Raw genomic sequence first — 21515 nt, 5'->3', positions numbered from 1 at the left:
AGAGCGAGCGAGCGAGGGGGGTAAGACGACGCGAGCGAGCCGAGGGGGGTAGACGAGCGAAGCGATGGGGGGGTAGAGAGCGAGCGAGCGAGGGGGGGTAGAGAGCGAGCGAGCGAGGGGGGTAAGAGAGAGCGAGAGCGAGCGAGGGGGGTAGAGAGCGAGCGAGCGAGGGGGGGGTAGAGAGGCGATGCGAGCGAGGGGGGGTAGAGAGCGGAGCGAGCGAGGGGGGTAGAGAGCGAGCGAGCGAGGGGGTAGAGAGCGAGCGAGCGAGGGGGGGTAGAGAGCGAGCGAGCGAGGGGGTAGAGAGCGATGCGCGCGAGGGGGTAGAGAGCGAGCGACGCGAGGGGGGTAGAGAGCGAGCGAGCGAGGGGGGTAGAGAGCGAGCGAGCGAGGGGGGTAGAGAGCGAGCGAGCGAGGGGGGGTAGAGAGCGAGCGAGCGAGGGGGGTAGAGAGCGAGCGAGCGAGGGGGGTAGAGAGCGAGCGAGCGAGGGGGGTAGAGAGCGAGCGAGCGAGGGGGGTAGAGAGCGAGCGAGCGAGGGGGGTAGAGAGCGAGCGAGCGAGGGGGTAGAGAGCGAGCGAGCGAGGGGGGTAGAGAGCGAGCGAGCGAGGGGGGGTAGAGAGCGAGCGAGCGAGGGGGGGTAGAGAGCGAGCGAGCGAGGGGGGTAGAGAGCGAGCGAGCGAGGGGGGGTAGAGAGCGACGAGGGGGGTAGAGCGAGCGAGCGAGGGGGGGTAGAGAGCGAGCGAGCGAGGGGGGTAGAGAGCGAGCGAGCGAGGGGGGGTAGAGAGCGAGCGAGCGAGGGGGGGTAGAGAGCGAGCGAGGCGGGGGTAGAGAGCGAGCGAGCGAGGGGGGTAGAGAGCGAGCGAGCGAGGGGGGGTAGAGAGCGAGCGAGCGAGGGGGGGGTAGAGAGCGAGCGAGCGAGGGGGGGTAGACGAGCGAGCGAGGGGGGGGGTAGAGAGCGAGCGAGCGAGGGGGGGTAGAGAGCGAGCGAGCGAGGGGGGGTAGAGAGCGAGCGAGGGGGGGTAGAGAGCGAGCAGCGAGGGGGGGTAGAGAGCGAGCGCGAGGGGGGGTAGAGAGCGAGCGAGCGAGGGGGGGTAGAGAGCGAGCGAGCGAGGGGGGGTAGAGAGCGAGCGAGCGAGGGGGGGTAGAGAGCGAGCGAGGGGGGGGTAGAGAGCGAGCGAGCGAGGGGGGTAGAGAGCGAGCGAGCGAGGGGGGGTAGAGAGCGAGCGAGCGAGGGGGGGTAGAGAGCGAGCGAGGCGAGGGGGGTAGAGAGCGAGGCAGCGAGGGGGGGTAGAGAGCGAGCGAGCGAGGGGGGTAGAGAGCGAGCGAGCGAGGGGGGTAGAGAGCGAGCGAGCGAGGGGGGGTAGAGAGCGAGCGAGCGAGGGGGGTAGAGAGCGAGCGCGAGGGGGGGTAGACGAGCGAGCGAGGGGGGGGGTAGAGAGCGAGCGAGCGAGGGGGGGTAGAGAGCGAGCGAGCGGGGGGGTAGAGAGCGAGCGAGCGAGGGGGGGTAGAGAGCGAGCGAGCGAGGGGGGGGTAGAGAGCGAGCGAGCGAGGGGGGGGTAGAGAGCGAGCGAGCGAGGGGGGGGTAGAGAGCGAGCGAGCGAGGGGGGTAGAGAGCGAGCGAGCGAGGAGGGGGGTAGAGAGCGAGCGAGCGAGGGGGTAGAGAGCGAAGCGATCGAGGGGGGTAGAGAAGCGAGCGATCAAGGGGGGTAGAGCGAGCGAAGGGGGAGACGACAGGGGGGTAGAGAGCGAGCGATCAAGGGGGGTAGAGAGCGAGCGATCAAGGGGGGTAGAGAGCGAGCGATCAAGGGGGGGTAGAGAGCGAGCGAGCAAGGGGGGTAGAGAGCGAGCAAGGGGGGGTAGAGAGCGAGGCGAGCAACGGGGGGTAGAGAGCGAGAGCGAGCAAGGGGGGTAGAGAGCGAGCGAGCAAGGGGGGTAGAGAGCGAGCGAGCAAGGGGGTAGAGAGCGAGCTAGCACGAGGGGTAGAGAGCGAGCGAGCACGAGGGGTAGAGAGCGAGCGAGCACGAGGGGTAGAGAGCTGAGCGAGCACGAGGGGTAGAGAGCGAGCGAGCACGAGGGGTAGAGAGCGATGCGAGCACGAGGGGTAGAGAGCGAGCGAGCACGAGGGGTAGAGAGCGAGCGAGCACGAGGGGTAGAGAGCGAGCGAGCACGAGGGGTAGAGAGCGAGCGAGAAAGAGGGGTAGAGAGCGAGCGAGAAAGAGGGATAGAGAGCGAGCGAGAAAGAGGGAGCCATCTATGGGAGACAGCACATTTCCGAGTGGTGCTAATACAGAAGAACATGCAAATTTGGGGAATGTACCGCTCATGTTTTCCGCAACTTTCCCTTTGTGTGATCACAGCCTTATGGGGAACTTGCTGCTCTGGGGCAATTCTTGGAGGATTGTATTATATTTCATTAGGCTGGCGTTCCTAGGGCTAGGTTCAAAAGACTAATTTGCAGTATCGCAACTAGTTTACCACAAGCCTTTTTTTCCGCAAATGCAAATCGCAGTAAAAAAAAAAATATATATATATATATTGTTTTACCGCTATTACGCAAATCATGTATTTTTTACCACAATTTCAGGTCAATAACTGCAGAAACGCAAGTGGTAATTAGTTGCTAAATAGCCGCAACATGTGAACAGTCTGTGCGTTTTGAAATGTGAATACTAAGATAAATAAAAGATAATAACATTATTTGATTAAAAAATATTTTTTAAATGTTGTATTTGTGTAGAGAATAGCATTATTTTGTCGTTCTTTGTCTTATATTTGTCCCGTTCTCCAAACCTTGGGCCCATGGCTGCCAAACCTCTTTATTTTCTCATTGTCTGTCTAGATCTATTTTTTTCCCCAATAATAATAAAAAAAACTCTTAATAATCCAGAAACCATCTGATCCCATTAAAGATGGATTATCTGTGTATTATACAGTATCTATATCCATAAAAATTAGCAAAAATGTGCTATTAGAAGAACCTGATTATTGCCAGATTATCAAGTATTGATCACCGAAAAAAAAAAAAAAAAACTATATTAGATATATTTAATAAATTATACATACACATATTTATTAGTATTTTTTTTATTTTAAATTAATTATTTACTTACTTATTTATGTATTTTTAAAGATTGGCAGAATTTACCCGGCAGGAGACTTCGGGTGCATTCACACCCCGTTTTTGCAATACAGTTCTCCTGTATACGTTTTCAATGTGAAAATTACCGTGTTAAGGACATGTCGGCGCTTCTTAGCCACGGGCATCGGTGAGTCGACATCACACTCGCTGCTTGGAGGCTGTGAAACAAAATTGAAAACAAGCAAATGAAAACTAGAACCAGCGCATTGTTAAACGCTTGAGCCGCATCCCTGAGATTCCCGGCGCATTGTTGTCAGACATTTCCCCCCCCCCCCCCGCTCACCTCCGGGGATGTGAGGACATTGGCACTGGTTAATTTTCTTTTTCTTCTAAAGACGACATCATCTTCACTCTCCGGGCTGCTACCTGTTGAGAGACGGCAAAAATCCCAGAACAAAACAATAAGACACAAAGTGAAAAGGCAAAAAAAACAGAGCGACGGCAATTAAAAACAGGACTCCGACCTCTTGTGTTCAGCGTCCTGCAGCTACAGAAACAAAACAACTACCCTGGGATATCATCATGTCTACACGGGAGCTAAAGGGCTTATTACGTGAAGGAGGAAAAAAAGTTTCTTTGATAAAACAAAAACAAAAAGTATTATAAAGCGTTGAAAAAAAAAATAATATTAAAAAAATGTATAAAATACGAGCCATGTGCTGAATGCTAAATTAAAGGGCTATCCCCTTTCCAAAGGATAGGGGATAAGATGTATGATCGCAGGGGTCCCGCCGCTGGGGACCCCCGTGATCTCTGTGCAGCCCCTGGCATTCTGAGCCGGGCGCTGCCTCCGAGACGGGGGATGACCCCTCCCCATAGACATGAATGGAGGGGGTGTGGTGTAACGTCACTAGGGATCGTGCCCCGACACCTCCTCCCGTGGACATGAATGGAGGGGACGTGGCGTCACATCCCCGTTTTGGAGGCAGTGCCCGGCACGGAATGAGGGGGCGTGGCGTGACGTCATTAGGGGCATGGCCATCAGGTCCCCGTCTCGGAGGCATCGCCCAGCACAAAATGCCAGGGGTTGCACTGAGATGGCGAGGGTCCCTAATGGCGGGACCCCTGCGATCATACATCTTATCCCCTATCCTTTGGATAGGGGATAAGATGTATAAAGCCGGAATAAACCCTTGAAATAAAGGCAACAATGGAGGAAATGGAACATACCGATAGTTATACAACGATCCATCGCGGATTCTGGTCTATTTCCTCCTGATGTTACAACAATAGGGGTATTTTCTGCTCTTGGTTCAACCTTCTTAGTTGGTGTATACAAATCCAGTTTTGCAAAGGTATTGAAAGATGCGTTAGTGCTGTCCAACATTCTAGTGGGCGATTTAAGAAAGGATGAGGCACAACCTGACTTTTCAGGAGCCTGGGCAAACGTGTCTTTAAGTGGGTGTAATGGCGAGAGAAGAGAAATGCGTTTGTCAGACATAGCTTCGTAGTTGGGTTTTTTAACCTCTGAGGTTATAGGAGTAGACATGGCACCACCTCCAGCAACCATCCTTTTGGGAGGGCTGGGGGCCTTGAAGAGACTGGGTTCTTCTTCATACGTATTCTCTGGCTGCCCACCATCTTCACCATCCGAAGACTCACCCTCAATGGAAAATCCAAGATCGAAATTGACAGAAAACAATTCTTGAGAACCATCAGCATCATCCTCTTCACGTTCTGTATTCTCAATGAAATTGGAACAAGCCTGGTCTTCTGGATCTTCTTCTGTAATGTCCTCAGCGAGAAGAGATGGGTCAAACATATTGAAGTTTACGGTTGTCCCTCCATCTGGCTTGTTTGTTGTGCCGGCTTTAGTTGAAGTGAATTGGTCGATTTCTGCGAATTCTTCATTTTCAAATAAGTCGAAACTGTCATCTAAATCTTCAGGGAATGAATTGAGTTTGTCTTCTCTTAACCCAGATGGATATTCTTCTTTCTCAAAGTGGGTAGGGCTATGAGCCCTCGGGACATCAATGTCCGTATCATCACTTTTTATATTATTTCGGTCTTGGGCAAAATGTGAATTACAGGAAATAGATGCATTTCCGATGTTTATATTATTTTCAGTCTTCTCTAGCTTTGTGACAGGACTGTCTATTCTCACAGGTGGGTCAAAATCCTCAATGTCCTTTTTATAATCATCATCCTCATCTTCATGTATGGAGTGGTTGTATGTTTGAGGTGGGTCAACATTTTCAACATAGGTGGCATCTCCATCGCAGTCAAAAATATCATCCCAATGAGGATCATGTAGTGGTCCATCATCCTTAACCCCACTTGTGTTAGTCTCCACCTTATTTTGTGGTTGGTGTGTTGCTCCAGAAACTATATTTTCACAGGGCCCTTCTTCACCGTCTTCTTCAGTGACTGGCCCATCCTCTAAACCATCTGGTTGACTTGAGTGATTGTGGCTTCCTTGTAGACGTAAAGGTGAAAATTGGGATGTTTTATATGGCACGGGGGATATTGCGGCTGCTGAAGATCCTGCAGAAATTTTCATAGTAACCAAAGAGTCGAGTTCAGATAATGCGGGAGGGGAAAAGGTTAAGAATTTCTTGACACGTGATAGCATTTGTTTTACTTCATTGATGCAGTCATCAGCCAACTTGATGGGAATGTCACGAGTATCAAGTGAAGGAGTGTAGAAGAAATCCGATAAGAGTGTAGAGGAGTCATTGAGAGGAGATTTCGACATTGTGTTTAGGCAATTCGTTGTCAAAACTTCTTCCCGCTTTGGAGGATTTTTGGAAGATTCTTCATACTCTTCAATTTCCATCTCATCACCAACATCTTGATCTAGATCGACCTCTATGGCTTCCTCCATCTCTGAAGCACCAACCACAGAGTCTGTACTGAGCTCAGCAGACCGCAATCTTGACCCCCTAAAAGCTTTGGACGTTGACATAAAGTCTTCATCGGGTTCAATCGAGGAGAACAAAGTGGAGTTCTGAAAAGCCTTTGTATTTTGTACAACGGACAGCTTTTTCTTGCCCTTGGAATTGCTGGTTGGACAAACTCTACTATCTTTAGTGCCTTTACGTAATGGCTGGACATCCTCCTTCAAGAATGCCTTCAATCCTTCATCATACTTGCAACCGTTCTGCAAAATGGAAGGAAGGAATATTTTTGTGAATCTGACATTACATTTCTGTATTATTATAGTAGTAATTGTACCATAATTCTAAACCATGCACATCAGATGCATGAGATAGGCATAACATATCTAATACACATTTAGTTTAAAAAAAACGTATTTAAGCCTATTTTTTTTTAAATTGTAAATGCGGAAGCCAGAAAAATACCTTCTACTCAAGTCTGTACACACTGTACGGAAAGAAAGTGCAAAACACATTAATCTATTAGGAGTCTAAGAGAAAAAAAAAAGCCTGACCCCACTCAATGCGTGTCACAAAGTTGTAGACAAAGAAGCACAGCCGTTCCTTTAACAGCATTATAATTAAGAAGAAATCTTCTTGGGGTAATGGGGACACCGAAGATAAGAGGCTACAAAGAGCAATGCTTCATCTTGGAGAAATTTTCAATAATTTCTGCGCAAATTATTTCTCCTAAAAGCACACTAAACCTTAATGGGGTTTTCATACCAAGAGTCACAATTGCCATTATGTTATTTGTATCTACCATAACGTTAGATAAAGAATAAGGGTACTTCTAAACTGGCCAAGAGCTGACCTATTAGGGCACATGAACTTTAAAGGGGTATTCCCCTGGAAAACATTTTCTTTAAAATCAAATGGTGCCAGAAAGTTAAACAGATTTGTAAATTACTTATATTAAAAAGTAACAATCCCAATCCTTCCAGTACTTATCAGCTTCTGTATAATACACAGGAAGTTCTTTTCTTTGTGAATTTCCTTTCTGCCTTACCACAAGTGCTCTCTGCTGACACCTCTGTCCATTTTAGGAACTGTCCAGAGTCACGGCCCCTCCCATAGACTTGCATTGAGGGGGGTGGACGTGACATCACGAGCCTCCGGAGCTACACCCGATGCTCTAAACGAACGCCGGTTGCCGCAGGCGGTGGGAGCCCCGCGATCAGACATCTTATCCCCTATCTTTTGCATAGGGGATAAGATGTCTAGGGGTGGAGTACCCCTTAAAGTTGTCACTGTGGATATAGTACATAGCTGCCACATAGGGTTTGAGTAGCCTCACCTATGGAAAGCTACATTTTTTTATAGATGGTTTAGGAGAGGTCCCTGTTTGAAGACCAGGTCCCATGAAGTTCATTCAGATCATAAGGACAACAGCGCCCAAACACACAGCATGCACCAAAAGTTCAGTATGCAGGGTTGTGGCTGCAGCCAGAAACTGCCTACAGTCAATGGTAAACTTTAAAAAAAACATAGTGGGGGACATTATCTGATGACTAATCACTAATTGTCTCCTAATATAATGCTACAATAATCAGGGTGTAATAGCACTTACCTCCTCCAATCTCATCTGTTCTATTAATTCCATAATAGCAATGAAATTCTTACATCGATGAGAGTGATCAACAGAGTCTGTTGGAAAAGGTCGATTCTGCCACAAGCTCCATTCAGACAGAGATAGCTTGCGGACCGGCCCTGGGCCATTTTCCTAGATCACATATAAAAGAGCGGACAGTTAATCAACATACGTTTACTCACATAGCATTCAAAGTATATATCAATCCGTGTCCACCTGCAGAGCCAAGAGCTGGAGGACACACATGCTCAGTCACTACTCCTCCATCTACAGAACTAAGAGCTGGAGGACACACATGCTCAGTCACTACTCCTCCATCTACAGAACTAAGAGCTGGAGGACACACATGCTCAGTCACTACCCCTCCATGTATAGACCTAAGAGCTGGAGGACACACATGCTTAGTCACTACCACTCCACCTACAGAACTAATAGCTGGAGGACACACATGCTCAGTCACTACCCCTCCATCTACAGAACTAATAGCTGGAGGACACACATGCTTAGTCACTACCACTCCACCTACAGAACTAATAGCTGGAGGACACACATGCTCAGTCATTACCCCTCCACCTACAGAACTAAGAGCTGGAGGACACACATGCTCAGTCACTACCCCTCCACCTACAGAACTAAGAGCTGGAGGACACACATGCTCAGTCATTACCCCTCCACCTACAGAACTAAGAGCTGGAGGACACACATGCTCAGTCATTACCCCTCCATCTACAGAACTAAGAGCTGGAGGACACACATGCTTAGTCACTACCACTCCACCTACAGAACTAAGAGCTGGAGGACACACATGCTCAGTCACTACCCCTTCAAGTATAGACCTAAGAGCTGGAGGACACACATGCTCAATCACTCTCCCCACTGCCGGATCCTCATTCCTATTCTGTGTAGTGATCCGTCTTTTATCCGTACAGCAGCCTGTACAGAATACCTCTACGCTACTGGCCAGGGAAGGACCAGAGCCCGTGCAGCATCACCGCAATGGACTGTTTATTGACTTGTTAGCAGGTAGGAACTATATTTACTGCTACTTACAACATCTGCTTCGGGATCTCTGAATAGCTCAAAGTGGGTCTTGGGTAGAACAACATCTCTCATTCCATCAGATTCCTTTAAGCGATAGGATCTGTCCCAGGTCTCAAACTCTGCATTAGTCAGGAGCCAGTCTTCTTTCAGGGAGTCTGGGGAATTGTGTAACAAGGGGTTAAGTAAGAAATACATAAAACTAGTAACAATACTTAAAAGTTAAAGATATTTTATTTCCTCTAAAGCTTTATTAAAATATATGGCCACTAAGCAGGGGGGCGATGCAGTATATCGTATCAGCATATAGGTTTTCAAATCTATGCTAAACCCCTTAAAGGGGTACTCCATTGGAAAACATTTTTATTTTTTATTTTTTTTAAGCAACTGGTGCCAGAAATTTAGGCTGGGTTCACACCACGTTTTTCAAATATGGTAACCGTATACGGTTTTCCGCAAAAAAACATACGACTGTATTCGAAACCGTATGCATAGAGAATGCATTGTAAACCGTATTCCAAATGTTGTGTACGGTTGCATCAGTTTTGCCTCGGATACGGTTTTGCCGATTTTTCAACCGTAGGCAAAAACGCTGTTGACCACGTTTTTGCCTCCGGTTGAAAAAACGTATGCGAACCGTATGCGGTTCGTTTAACATTGTTGTCTATGAGAACCGTACACAGAATTTCAGAATACGGTTGCACACGGTTTTTCTAATCCGTTTTTGGAGTTGACACATGTGCAGATTGGAATTTCAATAGAACAATCGTAACTTTATTAAATTGCTGGAAAACTAATTCCAACAAAATAGCAAAACCGTTGGCAAAAACTGATGCAAACGGATAGAACCGTACGGGGAAAAACCGTATATTTTAATTTGGAGTCATACGGTTGCATACGGTTTTTGCCATACGTTTTTTAGCGGAAAATCGTATACAGTAACCGTATTTGAAAAACGTGGTGTGAACCCAGCCTTAAACAGATTTGTAAATTACTTCTATTAAAAAATCTTTACCCTTCTAGTACATTTTAGCAGCTGTATGCTCCACAGGAAATTATTTTCTTTTTGAATTTTTTTGTCTTGTCCACAGTGCTCTCTGCTGACACCTCTGTCCGTATCAGGAACTGTCCAGAGCAGCATAGGTTTGCTATGGGGATTTTCTCCTGCTCTGGACAGTTCCTGACACGAACATCAGGTGTCAGCAGAGAGCACTGTGGACAAGACAAAAAAAGAGATTAAAAAATAAAAGAATTTCCTTTGTAGCATACAGCTACTAAAAAGTACTCGAAGGGTAAAGATTTTTTTAATAGAAGTAATTTACAAATCTGTTTAACTTTCTGGCACCAATTGATTTAAGAAAAAAGTTTTCCACCGGAGTACCCCTTTAAGGTGACTGTTAAAAAAAAAAAAAAAAAAAAAAGTTTTTTTTTTAAAACAAAATAAGTATGTTTTAAATCTCCCTAATCTGACCCCTATAACTTTCTCATTTTTCTATATGTAGGGCTGTATGAGGGCTCATTTCTTGTGCTGTGATCTGTAGTTTTTATTGGTACTACATTTGGGTATATATGACTTTGTGATCACTTTTTATTGAATTTCTTTCTGGGATACGATGGAACTAAAAACAGCAATTTTGAAAATTTCTTTTTTAACCGTTTACGTCGTCCACCGTACAGGATTATTAACATTTTATTTTAATAGTTCAGACATTTACACATGCAACGATACCAACATTTTTTTTTCTTTTCACATTGTATTTTGTAAAATGGAAAAACAGGAATTTTTTTATTGGGGGAGGGGCTTATTCACTTTTATTAAAATGTTTTTTATTGTATTTATTTATTTATTTTTAAAACCCTTTTTTGCTATTTATTGCAATCTTTGGATTTCAGATAGTGATCAGTGCTATGCATATAGTGTTTTCAGCAAACTACTTTTCTGGTAGTAGCCGGCCGGCCGGAGCAGACGAGTGGAGTTTCACCGGCCATCTTTACACTTCAGACCACTGAGATTTCACCAAGGGTGGTCCGGTGTATTTTTGTAAACCTCCGCTATGCTTCACATGCTGTGATCGGTATTGATCACAGCATCTGAAGGGTTAATGGTGGACATCAGCGGGATCGTTGCTGATAACAGTAGCTGCCTGGTTCCGATCACAGTGTTGGGTGACGTAGTGATCGCGGAACCGCTCCGAGTAAATGTACATCACTGTGCTCTAAGTACAAGGGCACCACGACGTACATGTACATCACATGTCCTATAGGGGTTAAATGGACACAATAGGTAAAATTCATACACTGGAAAAGCTGCTGCATTCATTCCCTATCCGGTCCTCTCCCTGTGGCATTGTTCAGCACAAGGCAGCAAGCTTTGACTACACTGTAACTACCCCCCTCAATGTCCCAATAAAGATATATATATATATATGTACAATGACATGAAGATGGTGATGTAGGCAGTAGGGGCTGGTCAGAATTAAGATCAGGGTGATAGATTTTCTTGCAGGGAGCAGCTGAGACAACACCAGACTGACAATGAATTGGCTACACAACTTCCTGTAAAAAATATGCTCAATTCAGCAAAATTTGTAGTAACACTATATTTATATGTTATATGTCTGGAGGAAATTAATTTAAAAACAAATACCCCAAGAAGTTATGTAGAAGTTAACCCCAGTATGTACTTTGGGAGTCTGGTCCAGCAATTCTGGTTTTATTTTGACAGTGATAACAGAAGACAATACCCAGGCAGAACATCCTGCACTACCATGGGTGTAATTCACAAACCTTCTGCATTGAAGAACACGGATGATTTACGGTGGGCCACAGCAGAACGTCTGTCTTTGGGGCCAGCTCCATCTTTGACATTGTAAGCATCTTGTGTGATGAACATCTTGTGCACTGTTGGATTGATCCCATCGGGGACCATGCGAGGGCTTTGTTGCTGGAGGTGCAAATCTGTGTTATTTCCCATGATGGCTTTATAGATGCTTCTCTTATTACATTGACTTTGATTATAGGTCTGTAGAAACGAGAAGACATAAAAGGCAGATGTAATGTTGTTGATACATATAAAAAGGTGCCATCAGCTCTACTCACAACATATAAAGCATCTTGTCTCTACATCAATGTGTTTAACCTGGCTATTAAAGGGGTACTCCACTGGCCAGCATTCGGGAACATTTAGTTCGAAACGCTGTGTGGGAGCTGCGGGGGTCGGCCACACCCCTTGTGCTGTCAGGCCACACCTCCTCAATGCAGGTCTATGGGAGGGGGCGTGGCGGACAGCTTGTCTTCTTTTCATAGCGCATCCTGGTGCCATGTCTTCCCCCAGTAAGTGACGCACACACACAGCGCTCCATATGATTGAAAACATGACATTCAATGCAAGTCGATGAACGCTCTAAACGAATGTCAGGTGCAGCAGAGAGATGGCGGGGGTCCCCAGTGGCGGGACCCCTGGATCAAACATCTTATCCCCTATCCTTTGGATAGGGAATAAGATATCTAGGGGCAAAGTACCCCCTTAACACCCCAAGAGAAACTTTGAGGCTTCAGGCCCATCAAACCCTTGTTTCAGTTCCTTGAAGAACTTTTGATAGATAGACTAACCACCAGCACACCCTACAGGACAAGCATGGTCCTCAAGTACCCCCAACAGGTTATGTTCTCAGGATTTTCTCTTCAGGCATCAGCACAATTATCTAACCTGTAAAAGACTAAGGAAATCCTAAAAACATGACCTGCTGGGGTACTTGAGGACTGGCCTTGGGAAACACTGATCTAGATATCCCAATTTGGCTCTTATCACATTCTCTAAGATCTTCACATTTGCCCATTTTTCTGCTTGCAACAAATCAGTCTGAAGACCTGACTGTTCACTTGCTGCTGAAAGGGGTACTCCGTTGCTAGACATCATAATGCCAAATCCAAAACAATAGAGGATAAGATGTCTGATCGTGGGGATCCGACCGCTGGGACTCCTGCGATCTCCGGCCCGGCACCCTGGCGTTACGAACATTTATGTTCTGAACGCCGGCAGTGCTAGGCTTCAGAACGGCCGTGGTTGTCATGCCCTCTCTATTCAAGTCTATGTGAGAGACGGAGATACAGAGTGATATATGGAGGGGCGTGTCAGTCAATTGCGGAGATCACTCCATGCACGTGGATCACTGGGCCGCTGTGCAGATCGCTGGGAGTCCCGGCGGCCGGACCCCTGGCGATCAGACATTTATCCACTATGCTGTGGATAGGGGATAAGATGCATGGGGTGGAGTACCCCTTTAATATATCCTGACCCTTGACAATCAATGTTTTTCACTCCACTTGTAAATATATATGGCGGCAGTCAATGACAATACTTCTCAGAATTCAGCGTGCCTTTAGGTAGAAACACTCAATACAAACCGCCACATCAGGCAACACAATGTGTGTCTATTGTGTGTGAGCTGAATGTTCTCCATACCCTACATGCTGCTATTAACAGTATCGAGGACTGACAATCGGACACTGCGGTGACAGCGGCATGCCTATTTATGAAGGTCACTATTTGCATATGGTCTGCACAGTGCCCTACATCGCTCCCGTCACAGTACAATACAGAACAGCTTCCTATGGCCTGTATGTGAGACATTTCAATCTAATACAACAAGCAATCCCTGCTCCATATTACAGTGTGAACAGTCCTTGAAGACCTGTAAAATTCACCCATTGCGCTTTGATCTTCCAATAGTCCAAAACAGTTAATAGTCCGACACCCGTCAGGTAGCTATATATATAGTGGGGGGAAAAAGTATTTAGTCAGCTACCAATTGTGCAAGTTCTCCCACTTTAAAAGATGAGGTATACCTATGATGAAAATGACAGGCCTCTCAACTATGACAGACATAATGAGAAGAAAAATCCATAAAATCATATTGTCTGATTTTTAAAGAATTTGCGAAGTATGGTGGAAAATAAGTATTTGGTCAATAAAAAAATTTCATCTCAATACTTTTTGTTCTATACCCTTTGTTGGCAATGACAGAGGTCAAACGTTTCCTGTAAGTCTTCACAAGGTTTTCACACACTGTCGCTGGTATTTTGGCCCATTCCTCCATGCAGATCTCCTCTAGAGCAGTGATGTTTTGGGGCTGTCACTGGGCAACATTGACTTTCAACTCCCTCCAAATGTTTTCTATGGGGTTGAGATCTGGAGACTGGCTAGGCCACTCCAGGACCTTGAAATGATTCTTACGAAGCCACTCCTTCGTTGCCCGGGCGGTGTGTTTGGGACCATTGTCATGCTGAAAGACCCAACCATGTTTCATCTTCAATGCCCTTGCTGATGGAAGGAGGTTTTCACTCAAAATCTCACATGGCCCCATTCATTCTTTCCTTTACACGGATCAGTCATCCTGATCCCTTAGCAGAAAAACAGCCCCAAAGCATGATGTTTCCACCCCCATGCTTCACAGTAGGTATGGTGTACTTTGGATGCAACTCAGCATTCTTTCTCCTCCAAACACGATGAGTTGAGTTTTTACCAAAAAGTTCTACTTTGGTTTCATCTGACCATATGACATTCTCCCAATCCTATTCTGGATCATCCAAATGCTCTCCAGCAAACTTCAGACGGGCCTGGCCTTGTACTGGCTTAAGCAGGGGGACACGTCTGGCACTGCATGATTTGAGTCCCTGGCGGCATAGTGTGTTACTGATGGTAGCCTTTGTTACTTTGGTCCCAGTTCTCTGCAGGTCATTCACTAGGTCCCCCCCATGTGGTTCTGGGATTTTCGCTCACAGTTCTTGTGATCATTTTGACACCACGGGGTGAGATCTTGTGTGGAGCCCCAGATGGAGGGAGATTATCAGTGGTCTTGTATATCTTCCATTTTCTAATAATTACTCCCACAGTTGATTTCTTTACACCAAGCTGCTTGCCTATTGCAGATTCAGTCTTCCCAGCCTGGTGCAGGGTCTGTGTATATGTGTGTATATATATATATATATATATATATATATATATATATATATATATATATATATATATATATATATATATATATATATATATATATATCTATCTATCTATCTATCTATATATATATATCTATATATGTATATATATATATCTAAAAGGAAATATGGATGATGCACAGTGATGACTTTCAAAGTCAGGCGGGTGCTCAGTCCTCAAAGCCTAACCAATTGTAGAGAAGAAAAATGGTGGAAGGCGGCACTCCAAAAATGTTTAGAAAACAAGTGGTGGGTTATTCAACCATACAATACAGGTAATGCGATGGTTCAAACTGCTCAGAGGAAAACCTCTGCTTGGTCAAAATATCGCATTACCTGTATTGTATGGGTGAATAAACCACCACTTGTTATCAAAACATTTTTTGAATGCCGTCTTTAGAGATAAGCGAAGTTACAGTACTTCGATTCTGCATGAACCTCGCGGCTAGGTGTTTGCTGACTTTATCCTGGATAAATTAGTTCAGCTTTCAGGTGCTCCGGTGGCTGGAAAATGTGGATACAGTCCTAGGAGAGTCTCCAGCCCAACGGGACACCAGAAAGCTGAACTAATTTATGCAGGATAAGTCAGCAACCGCCGCGCCGCTGGGTTTGTTACGGATCAAATCACTGTAATTTCGCTCATCTCTAGCCGTCTTCCACCATTTTCCTTCATATATATATATGTATATATATATATATACATATAAATATATAAATACACACACACACACACACGTAGATTATATATATATTTACACACACATATATACATATATATATATATATATATATATATATATACATATATATTATACATACACACACACAAATGGCTTGAGGTGCTCAACCCCAAATGTGGCTGTGCATTTATACTGGGGGAGCAGATCCTGCCCTTTTAGTCCGTTGCTAGGGGCGATCCCCAGCATAAAAATGCATACAATGGAGGATGCCTGCAGCGGACTACAAGTGCCACAATAGAATCCTACACCAGATAGACGGTGCAGATGTGTAACAATTAGAGTCATAGAATACAGGAATTTAGGTGCACTACTGTGGTGGATGTATACAATGACATTGGCTATCCCTCAACCAGGGCTGTGGAGTCGGAGACTGAGTCGGAGTCGAGGAGTCGGACGAAATTTTGGGTACCTGAAATCGGAGTTGGCAAACAATGCACCGACTCAGACTCCTACTAAATTTAGATTGGAATAAAAAAAAGCAAGTTTAAATGTCCCAATTCACAAAAAGTTATAATTAATGACTTCTCTACTTTAAGAATAAAGACCAATGCATGCAGTGCCTCACGTAACCGCAAAACGAACATGTTAAGTGACCGTGAAGAAGCTTTTCATGTGCTATATTATATGGCACACAACGCACAATTAGAAGCGGCAATACTTATACTTTCCATAGTGTTGTGTTCTGCTGTTACAGGGAACCCATGGGTAACCTAGCCTCTCACTCACTGATAAGGGGTTAAGGAAATATGTTTTTTGCAGGACTAGAGACACTTGTATAAGTGAAGGGAATGGAGGGTCAATAGGTCCCGCTGCTGGTGTCCCCCGGGATTGCCGCTGCGGCACCGCGCTCTCATTACTGCACAGAGCGAGTTCGCTCTGTGCGTAATGACGGGCGATACAGGGGTTGGAGCACCGTTACGTCGTGGCTCTGCCCCTCGTGATGTCACGGCCAGTCCCCTCAATACAAGTCTATGGGAGGGGGCGTGGCGCCCCGCCATAGACTTGCATTAAGGGGGCGGGCCGTGATGTCACGAGGGGCGGAGCTATGACATTACGCTGCTATGTTCTCTGTATCGCTCTGTATCCGTCCCCCGAACTCGCTCTGTATAGTAATGAAAGCGCGGTGCCACAGTGGCGATCCCAGGGGTCGCCAGCAGCGGGACCCCGGGGATAAGATGTCTAGGGGCGGAGTACCCCTTTAAACTTTAAACATGACTATGGGATTCTACTAGGGAAATCATGTTTTATAATAAATGCCCCTTCCTGGATCCTCCCACTGCCCTATCTTCAGCAGCAGATCAGCACACAAACTGTTCAATACAGTAAACTGTTGGCTTCCCAGCCAGTAGTCCTGTGGTAATGACAGGTATGTTACCTTTCTTTCCTTCAAGGAATGTATAAAATACATTTGCATATTAATACAGAGGAGTCGAGTCGGAAGTACACATATATATATATATATACACACACACACACACATATATATTATATATACATATGTGAATATATATTACACACACACGTCAAAGTATTCATTGAAGGACAACAAAACTGGTAACGTACTCGCTCCTCCCGTCCTTTGCTCAATATCACCACTATCCGTCCCTGGCGTTTTCTTCCCGTTCGACCCATTCTCTGGACGAGACGGATAGGACTTTTCTGGGCATCAAAGCAAATGATGAGATCCACCTCTCCGATGTCCAAGCCTTCTTCTCCTACACAGGTGGAGACCAGCGTATTATACCCGCCCTCCCGGAACCGCTTCACCACCTGCGAAATGGGGACAACTGTATTACTTGTTTTGATCAATGATAGAACCACTCTACCTACTAGGGCTTCACAATATATTGCAATTGCATCACTATTTTTTGCGAATTGGGATCTGCGGCAGACCTACGGGGGAGCAGGGCTAGGTGAGCATTAGGGTTTTCTGATAGGGGGGAATGAGACTCGGGGGTGTGGACATGAAATGGGGAAGATTTGACTTGGGGGCGAGAAGTGACATCAGGAGATGTGACGGGGGGGAATTGACGTGAAATGGAGGGGTAGATGTGAAATGGGGGAATAAACGTGAAACGGGGGGGGGAGTGGACATGAAACGGGGTGAGTGGACTTTAAGCGTGGGATAAACCTGAAATATGGGGGAATGTGAAATTGGGGGGGATTGGAATGAAATTGGGGGATTTCATCATTTGTTTATTATATCGCAATTGCATATGGAGATTAGGGGTGTGAATCGCCAAGAATTTGGCGATTCGATTCGAATCGCGATACCAGTGTGGCGATTCGATATATCGCGATATATCGCGATACCGTCTAGGTGACGATACATCGCGATATATCGCCCACCTGGGAGCATTCATAGATCCCAATAGACGCCGCTGTCAGCTTTGACAGCGGCGATCTAGTACTCCGGTGCTCACTTTTCTCATGTTATCCCGTCAGGGCTGCAAAATAAAATAAAACGCACTTTATCTTACCTGCCAACGAGCCCGCGGAGCTCCGGTACAGTCCGGTACAGGCGTTCGGTCCCCGGGCTGTATTCTTCTTACTTCCTGTTAGTCCGGCACGTCACATGGAGCTTCAGCCTATCACCAGCGGAGGCGGGACATCGCTGCGGCCAGTGATAGGCTGAAGCTCCATGTGACGTGCCGGACTAACAGGAAGTAAGAAGAATACAGCCCGGGGACCGAACACCTGTACCGGAGCTCCGCGGGCTCGTTGGCAGGTAAGAAAAGTGCGTTTTATTAAAAATTCCACATCCCTAAAAGAATCGATTCAAAAATATTTTGAATCGATTCTGTATCGGCAAATGAAAAATCGCGATTATCGCGAGAATCGATTTTTTCTTACATCCCTAATGGAGATCGCAATATTTACCTCTATAATCGCAATGGCACATTTTCCCCAAGCAGCCCTACTACCTACTTAACCGTAAAATGGTACCCACCTCCAGCTGCTCTTTCTGGGTGAAACCTTTAACTCCTTTCCCAGTGGATGAATGGCCCACAAAGGTCATAACTTTGACAATAGGCTGATGCTGGTTGAGCATTTCTGCTATTTCTTGGACACTGTCCCGGAAGGAAGAGAAGATCATGATACGGGTGTTAACGGGACAACTGCTGGAAGAACTCTGACCTGCAATAAAGGAGAGAAGGTAATTACAGAATAATAGATACGGAGAATGACAGTTACCTGACCATGCGATCTTTGTGGCCAGGGCCGGATCATCATTGGCGCTCATGGAGTACCTGCTCCGGGCCCAGTGCCCGCAGGGGGCCCTTGTCACATTCGGGACATCCCTGTGTCCCGAACAATCTTTTCAGGACACAAGGATGTCCCGGCGGTTACCTCTCTGCGGCGGCCCCCACGTTGACTTTAAAAATGCAGGGGCCGCAGGAAGGTAGCACACACAGGGACGACACTGATGTGCGCCCATAGGAGAAAAGTGGAACATCAAGGAGGACGCGCGCATGTTAAGTTACCAGCGGCACGTCATCTTCAGTGTTCCGACCTCCGCTCCTACGGTCCCAGACCATAGCAGTAGATCGTGACCCCGGACCGGAGGAGTGGTGGTCGGAACACTGAAGTGGAGCAGTAAGCAGGCATACAGCCTCCAGCTGTACACTGTATATCGCTTCAGAATGCATGTCTGTGGGGGAACCGTACCGCCCCTAATGTGGGGGACCCGTACCGCCCCTAATGTGGGGGACCCGTACCGCCCCTAATGTGGGGGACCCGTACCGCCCCTAATGTGGGGGACCCGTACCGCCCCTAATGGGGGGGAACCGTACCGCCCCTAATGGGGGGGAACCGTACCGCCCCTAATGGGGGGGGAACCGTACCGCCCCTAATGGGGGGGAACCGTACCGCCCCTAATGGGGGGGAACCGTACCGCCCCTAATGGGGGGGAACCGTACCGCCCCTAATGTGGGGGAACTATACCGCCCCTAATGCGGGGGAACTATACTGCCAACCTAATTCGGGGGGACTATACTGCCAACCTAATGCGGGGGGACTATACTGCCAACCTAATGCGGGGGGACTATACTGCCAACCTAATGCGGGGGGACTATACTGCCAACCTAATGCGGGGGAACTGTACTGCCAACCTAATGCGGGGGAACTGTACTGCCAACCTAATGTGGGGGAACTGTACTGCCAACCTAATGTGGGGGAACTGTACTGCCAACCTAATGTGGGGGAACTGTACTGCCAACCTAATGTGGGGGAACTGTACTGCCAACCTAATGTGGGGGAACTGTACTGCCAACCTAATGTGGGGGAACTGTACTGCCAAACTAATGTGGGGGGAACTATACTGCCAACCTAATGTGGGGGAACTATACTGCACCTAATGTGGGGGAACTGTACTGCCAACCTAATGTAGGGGAACTGTTCTGCCAACCTAATGTGTGGGAACTACAACCTAATGCGGGGGAACTATACTGCCAACCTAATTCGGGGGAACTATACTGCACCCAATGTGGGGAACTGGTGGGGGGGCCATCATAATGAAGTGCTCCGTCTTCCAGGCAGCCTTAATCTGGCCCTGTTTGCGGCCACAAAAAGTGTATGCATGACGTGGAATCTATGGACATCAACGAGATCGATGTGCTGGGTACTACAGATCTAAAGTACATTAAAGGGGTACTCCATAGGGAGAAGAATGTTTTCAAATCAACTCGTGCAAGAAAGTTGTATAGATTTCTAAATTACTTCTATTTAAAAACCCCTTCAGTAACTAAAGGGGTTATTGGCTGTCCGGGCATGCTGGGAGTTGTAGTTTTGCAACAGCTGGAGGCCTCCTGGTTGGGGGAAACACTGGCTTCATCCCATTCCAATGTGAATGGTCCCTTATTCAGGGGGAACAGTTCTCTCTTTTTATCCGAATACTTTTATAAAGGCGGCCCTGTACATCCCACCCGGTACTTAAGAGAAGTGCATCAAAAGACTCTGATCCCGCAGCCCTCACCCTGGTTACAGAGCACTTCAATGAGTATTTGTCTACCCGGACAAACACCATATTGGCTCTGATCCATCCCCTTTCTTAGGGCTTTTAGGACAGGTGCCCCGGGGAGACTCAGAAATCCTACTTTAAAGGGGTACTCCGGTGGAAAACTTTTTTTTTTTTCTTTTTTTTTTTTTTTTAAATCAACTGGTGCCAGAAAGTTTAAAAGATTGGTAAATTACTTCTATTAAAAAATCTTAATCCTTCCAGTACTTATTTATTACCTGCTGAATCCTACAGAAGAAATTCCTTTCTTTTTGGAACACAGAGCTCTCTGCTGACATCACGAGCACAGTGCTCTCTGCTGACATCTCTGTCCATTTTAGGAACTGTCCAGAGCAGCATATGTTTTCTATGGGGATTTTCTCCTACTCTGGACAATTCTTAAAATGGACAGAGATGTCAGCAGAGAGCACTGTGCTCATGATGTCAGCAGAGAGCTCTGTGTTCCAAAAAGAAAATACGCAGCAAAATACGGCACGTGTGACCCTACCCTTAGGCGGTACTCTGATGTGCAGGATTTAAAGTGTAGGATTTTATGCTGCACATTGCAATATAACCTAAATGACTGAACACCGCTTCAAATCTGTGCGTGTAAATAGACCCTTCGGGTATGTTCACGTGTTCAGTGGAATTTGATACCATTGACTTCAATGGGTCTGCGGATAATCCGCAACAGCGGCAGATTTGCGGATTTTCTGCAGACACATTAACGTCAATGGTATCAATAATCCACTGCAGATTAGTTCCATGCATAAAGTAGGAAAAGTAAAATCTAAAATATATTCATCAAATCTAAAATTTTCTTTGAATTTATTTATTAATTTTTTGTAAATTGAGAGAAAACACCAACGTAGGTAATTACAGATATGTCTGCGCTTCTGTAGGGTTTATTAAAAGCTCAGTTTGTAGCCCACTAGACCAATTAACCAGACTCTAATTAGTCCGTCCCCCTCCCCCCACGTGCCCAATCGATAGGGGACTGCGCTTTTTTTGTACAATTAACCTTATCACATGACACAATGAACAAATCATACAAATTGATTTCCTTGAAATTAGCTGCTGTGAGATGGCCTAGATAATAATAAAAAAAAAAACACGTTCAATATCGGCTGCACAAAT

General features: G+C 46.4%; 1 protein-coding gene across 1 annotated transcript in view; it reads right to left on the bottom strand.

The window, feature by feature from the left end:
* FANCM (FA complementation group M) overlaps nucleotides 1–21515 on the bottom strand; it is a 120185-nt gene that overhangs the window by 11052 nt on the left and 87618 nt on the right. The window contains exons 9-16 of the mRNA XM_056546749.1: nucleotides 18333–18520; nucleotides 16946–17152; nucleotides 11433–11667; nucleotides 8658–8803; nucleotides 7587–7739; nucleotides 4311–6240; nucleotides 3424–3506; nucleotides 3227–3298 (exon numbers count right to left, since the gene is read on the bottom strand). Coding sequence (XP_056402724.1) covers nucleotides 3227–3298; nucleotides 3424–3506; nucleotides 4311–6240; nucleotides 7587–7739; nucleotides 8658–8803; nucleotides 11433–11667; nucleotides 16946–17152; nucleotides 18333–18520 — 3014 coding nt within the window. The remainder of the gene's footprint in view (nucleotides 1–3226; nucleotides 3299–3423; nucleotides 3507–4310; nucleotides 6241–7586; nucleotides 7740–8657; nucleotides 8804–11432; nucleotides 11668–16945; nucleotides 17153–18332; nucleotides 18521–21515) is intronic.

Source organism: Hyla sarda, chromosome 11 (genome assembly GCF_029499605.1).
Source record: "Hyla sarda isolate aHylSar1 chromosome 11, aHylSar1.hap1, whole genome shotgun sequence".
Lineage (NCBI taxonomy): Eukaryota > Metazoa > Chordata > Amphibia > Anura > Hylidae > Hyla > Hyla sarda.
This window is presented reverse-complemented; position numbering and strand designations above follow the sequence as displayed.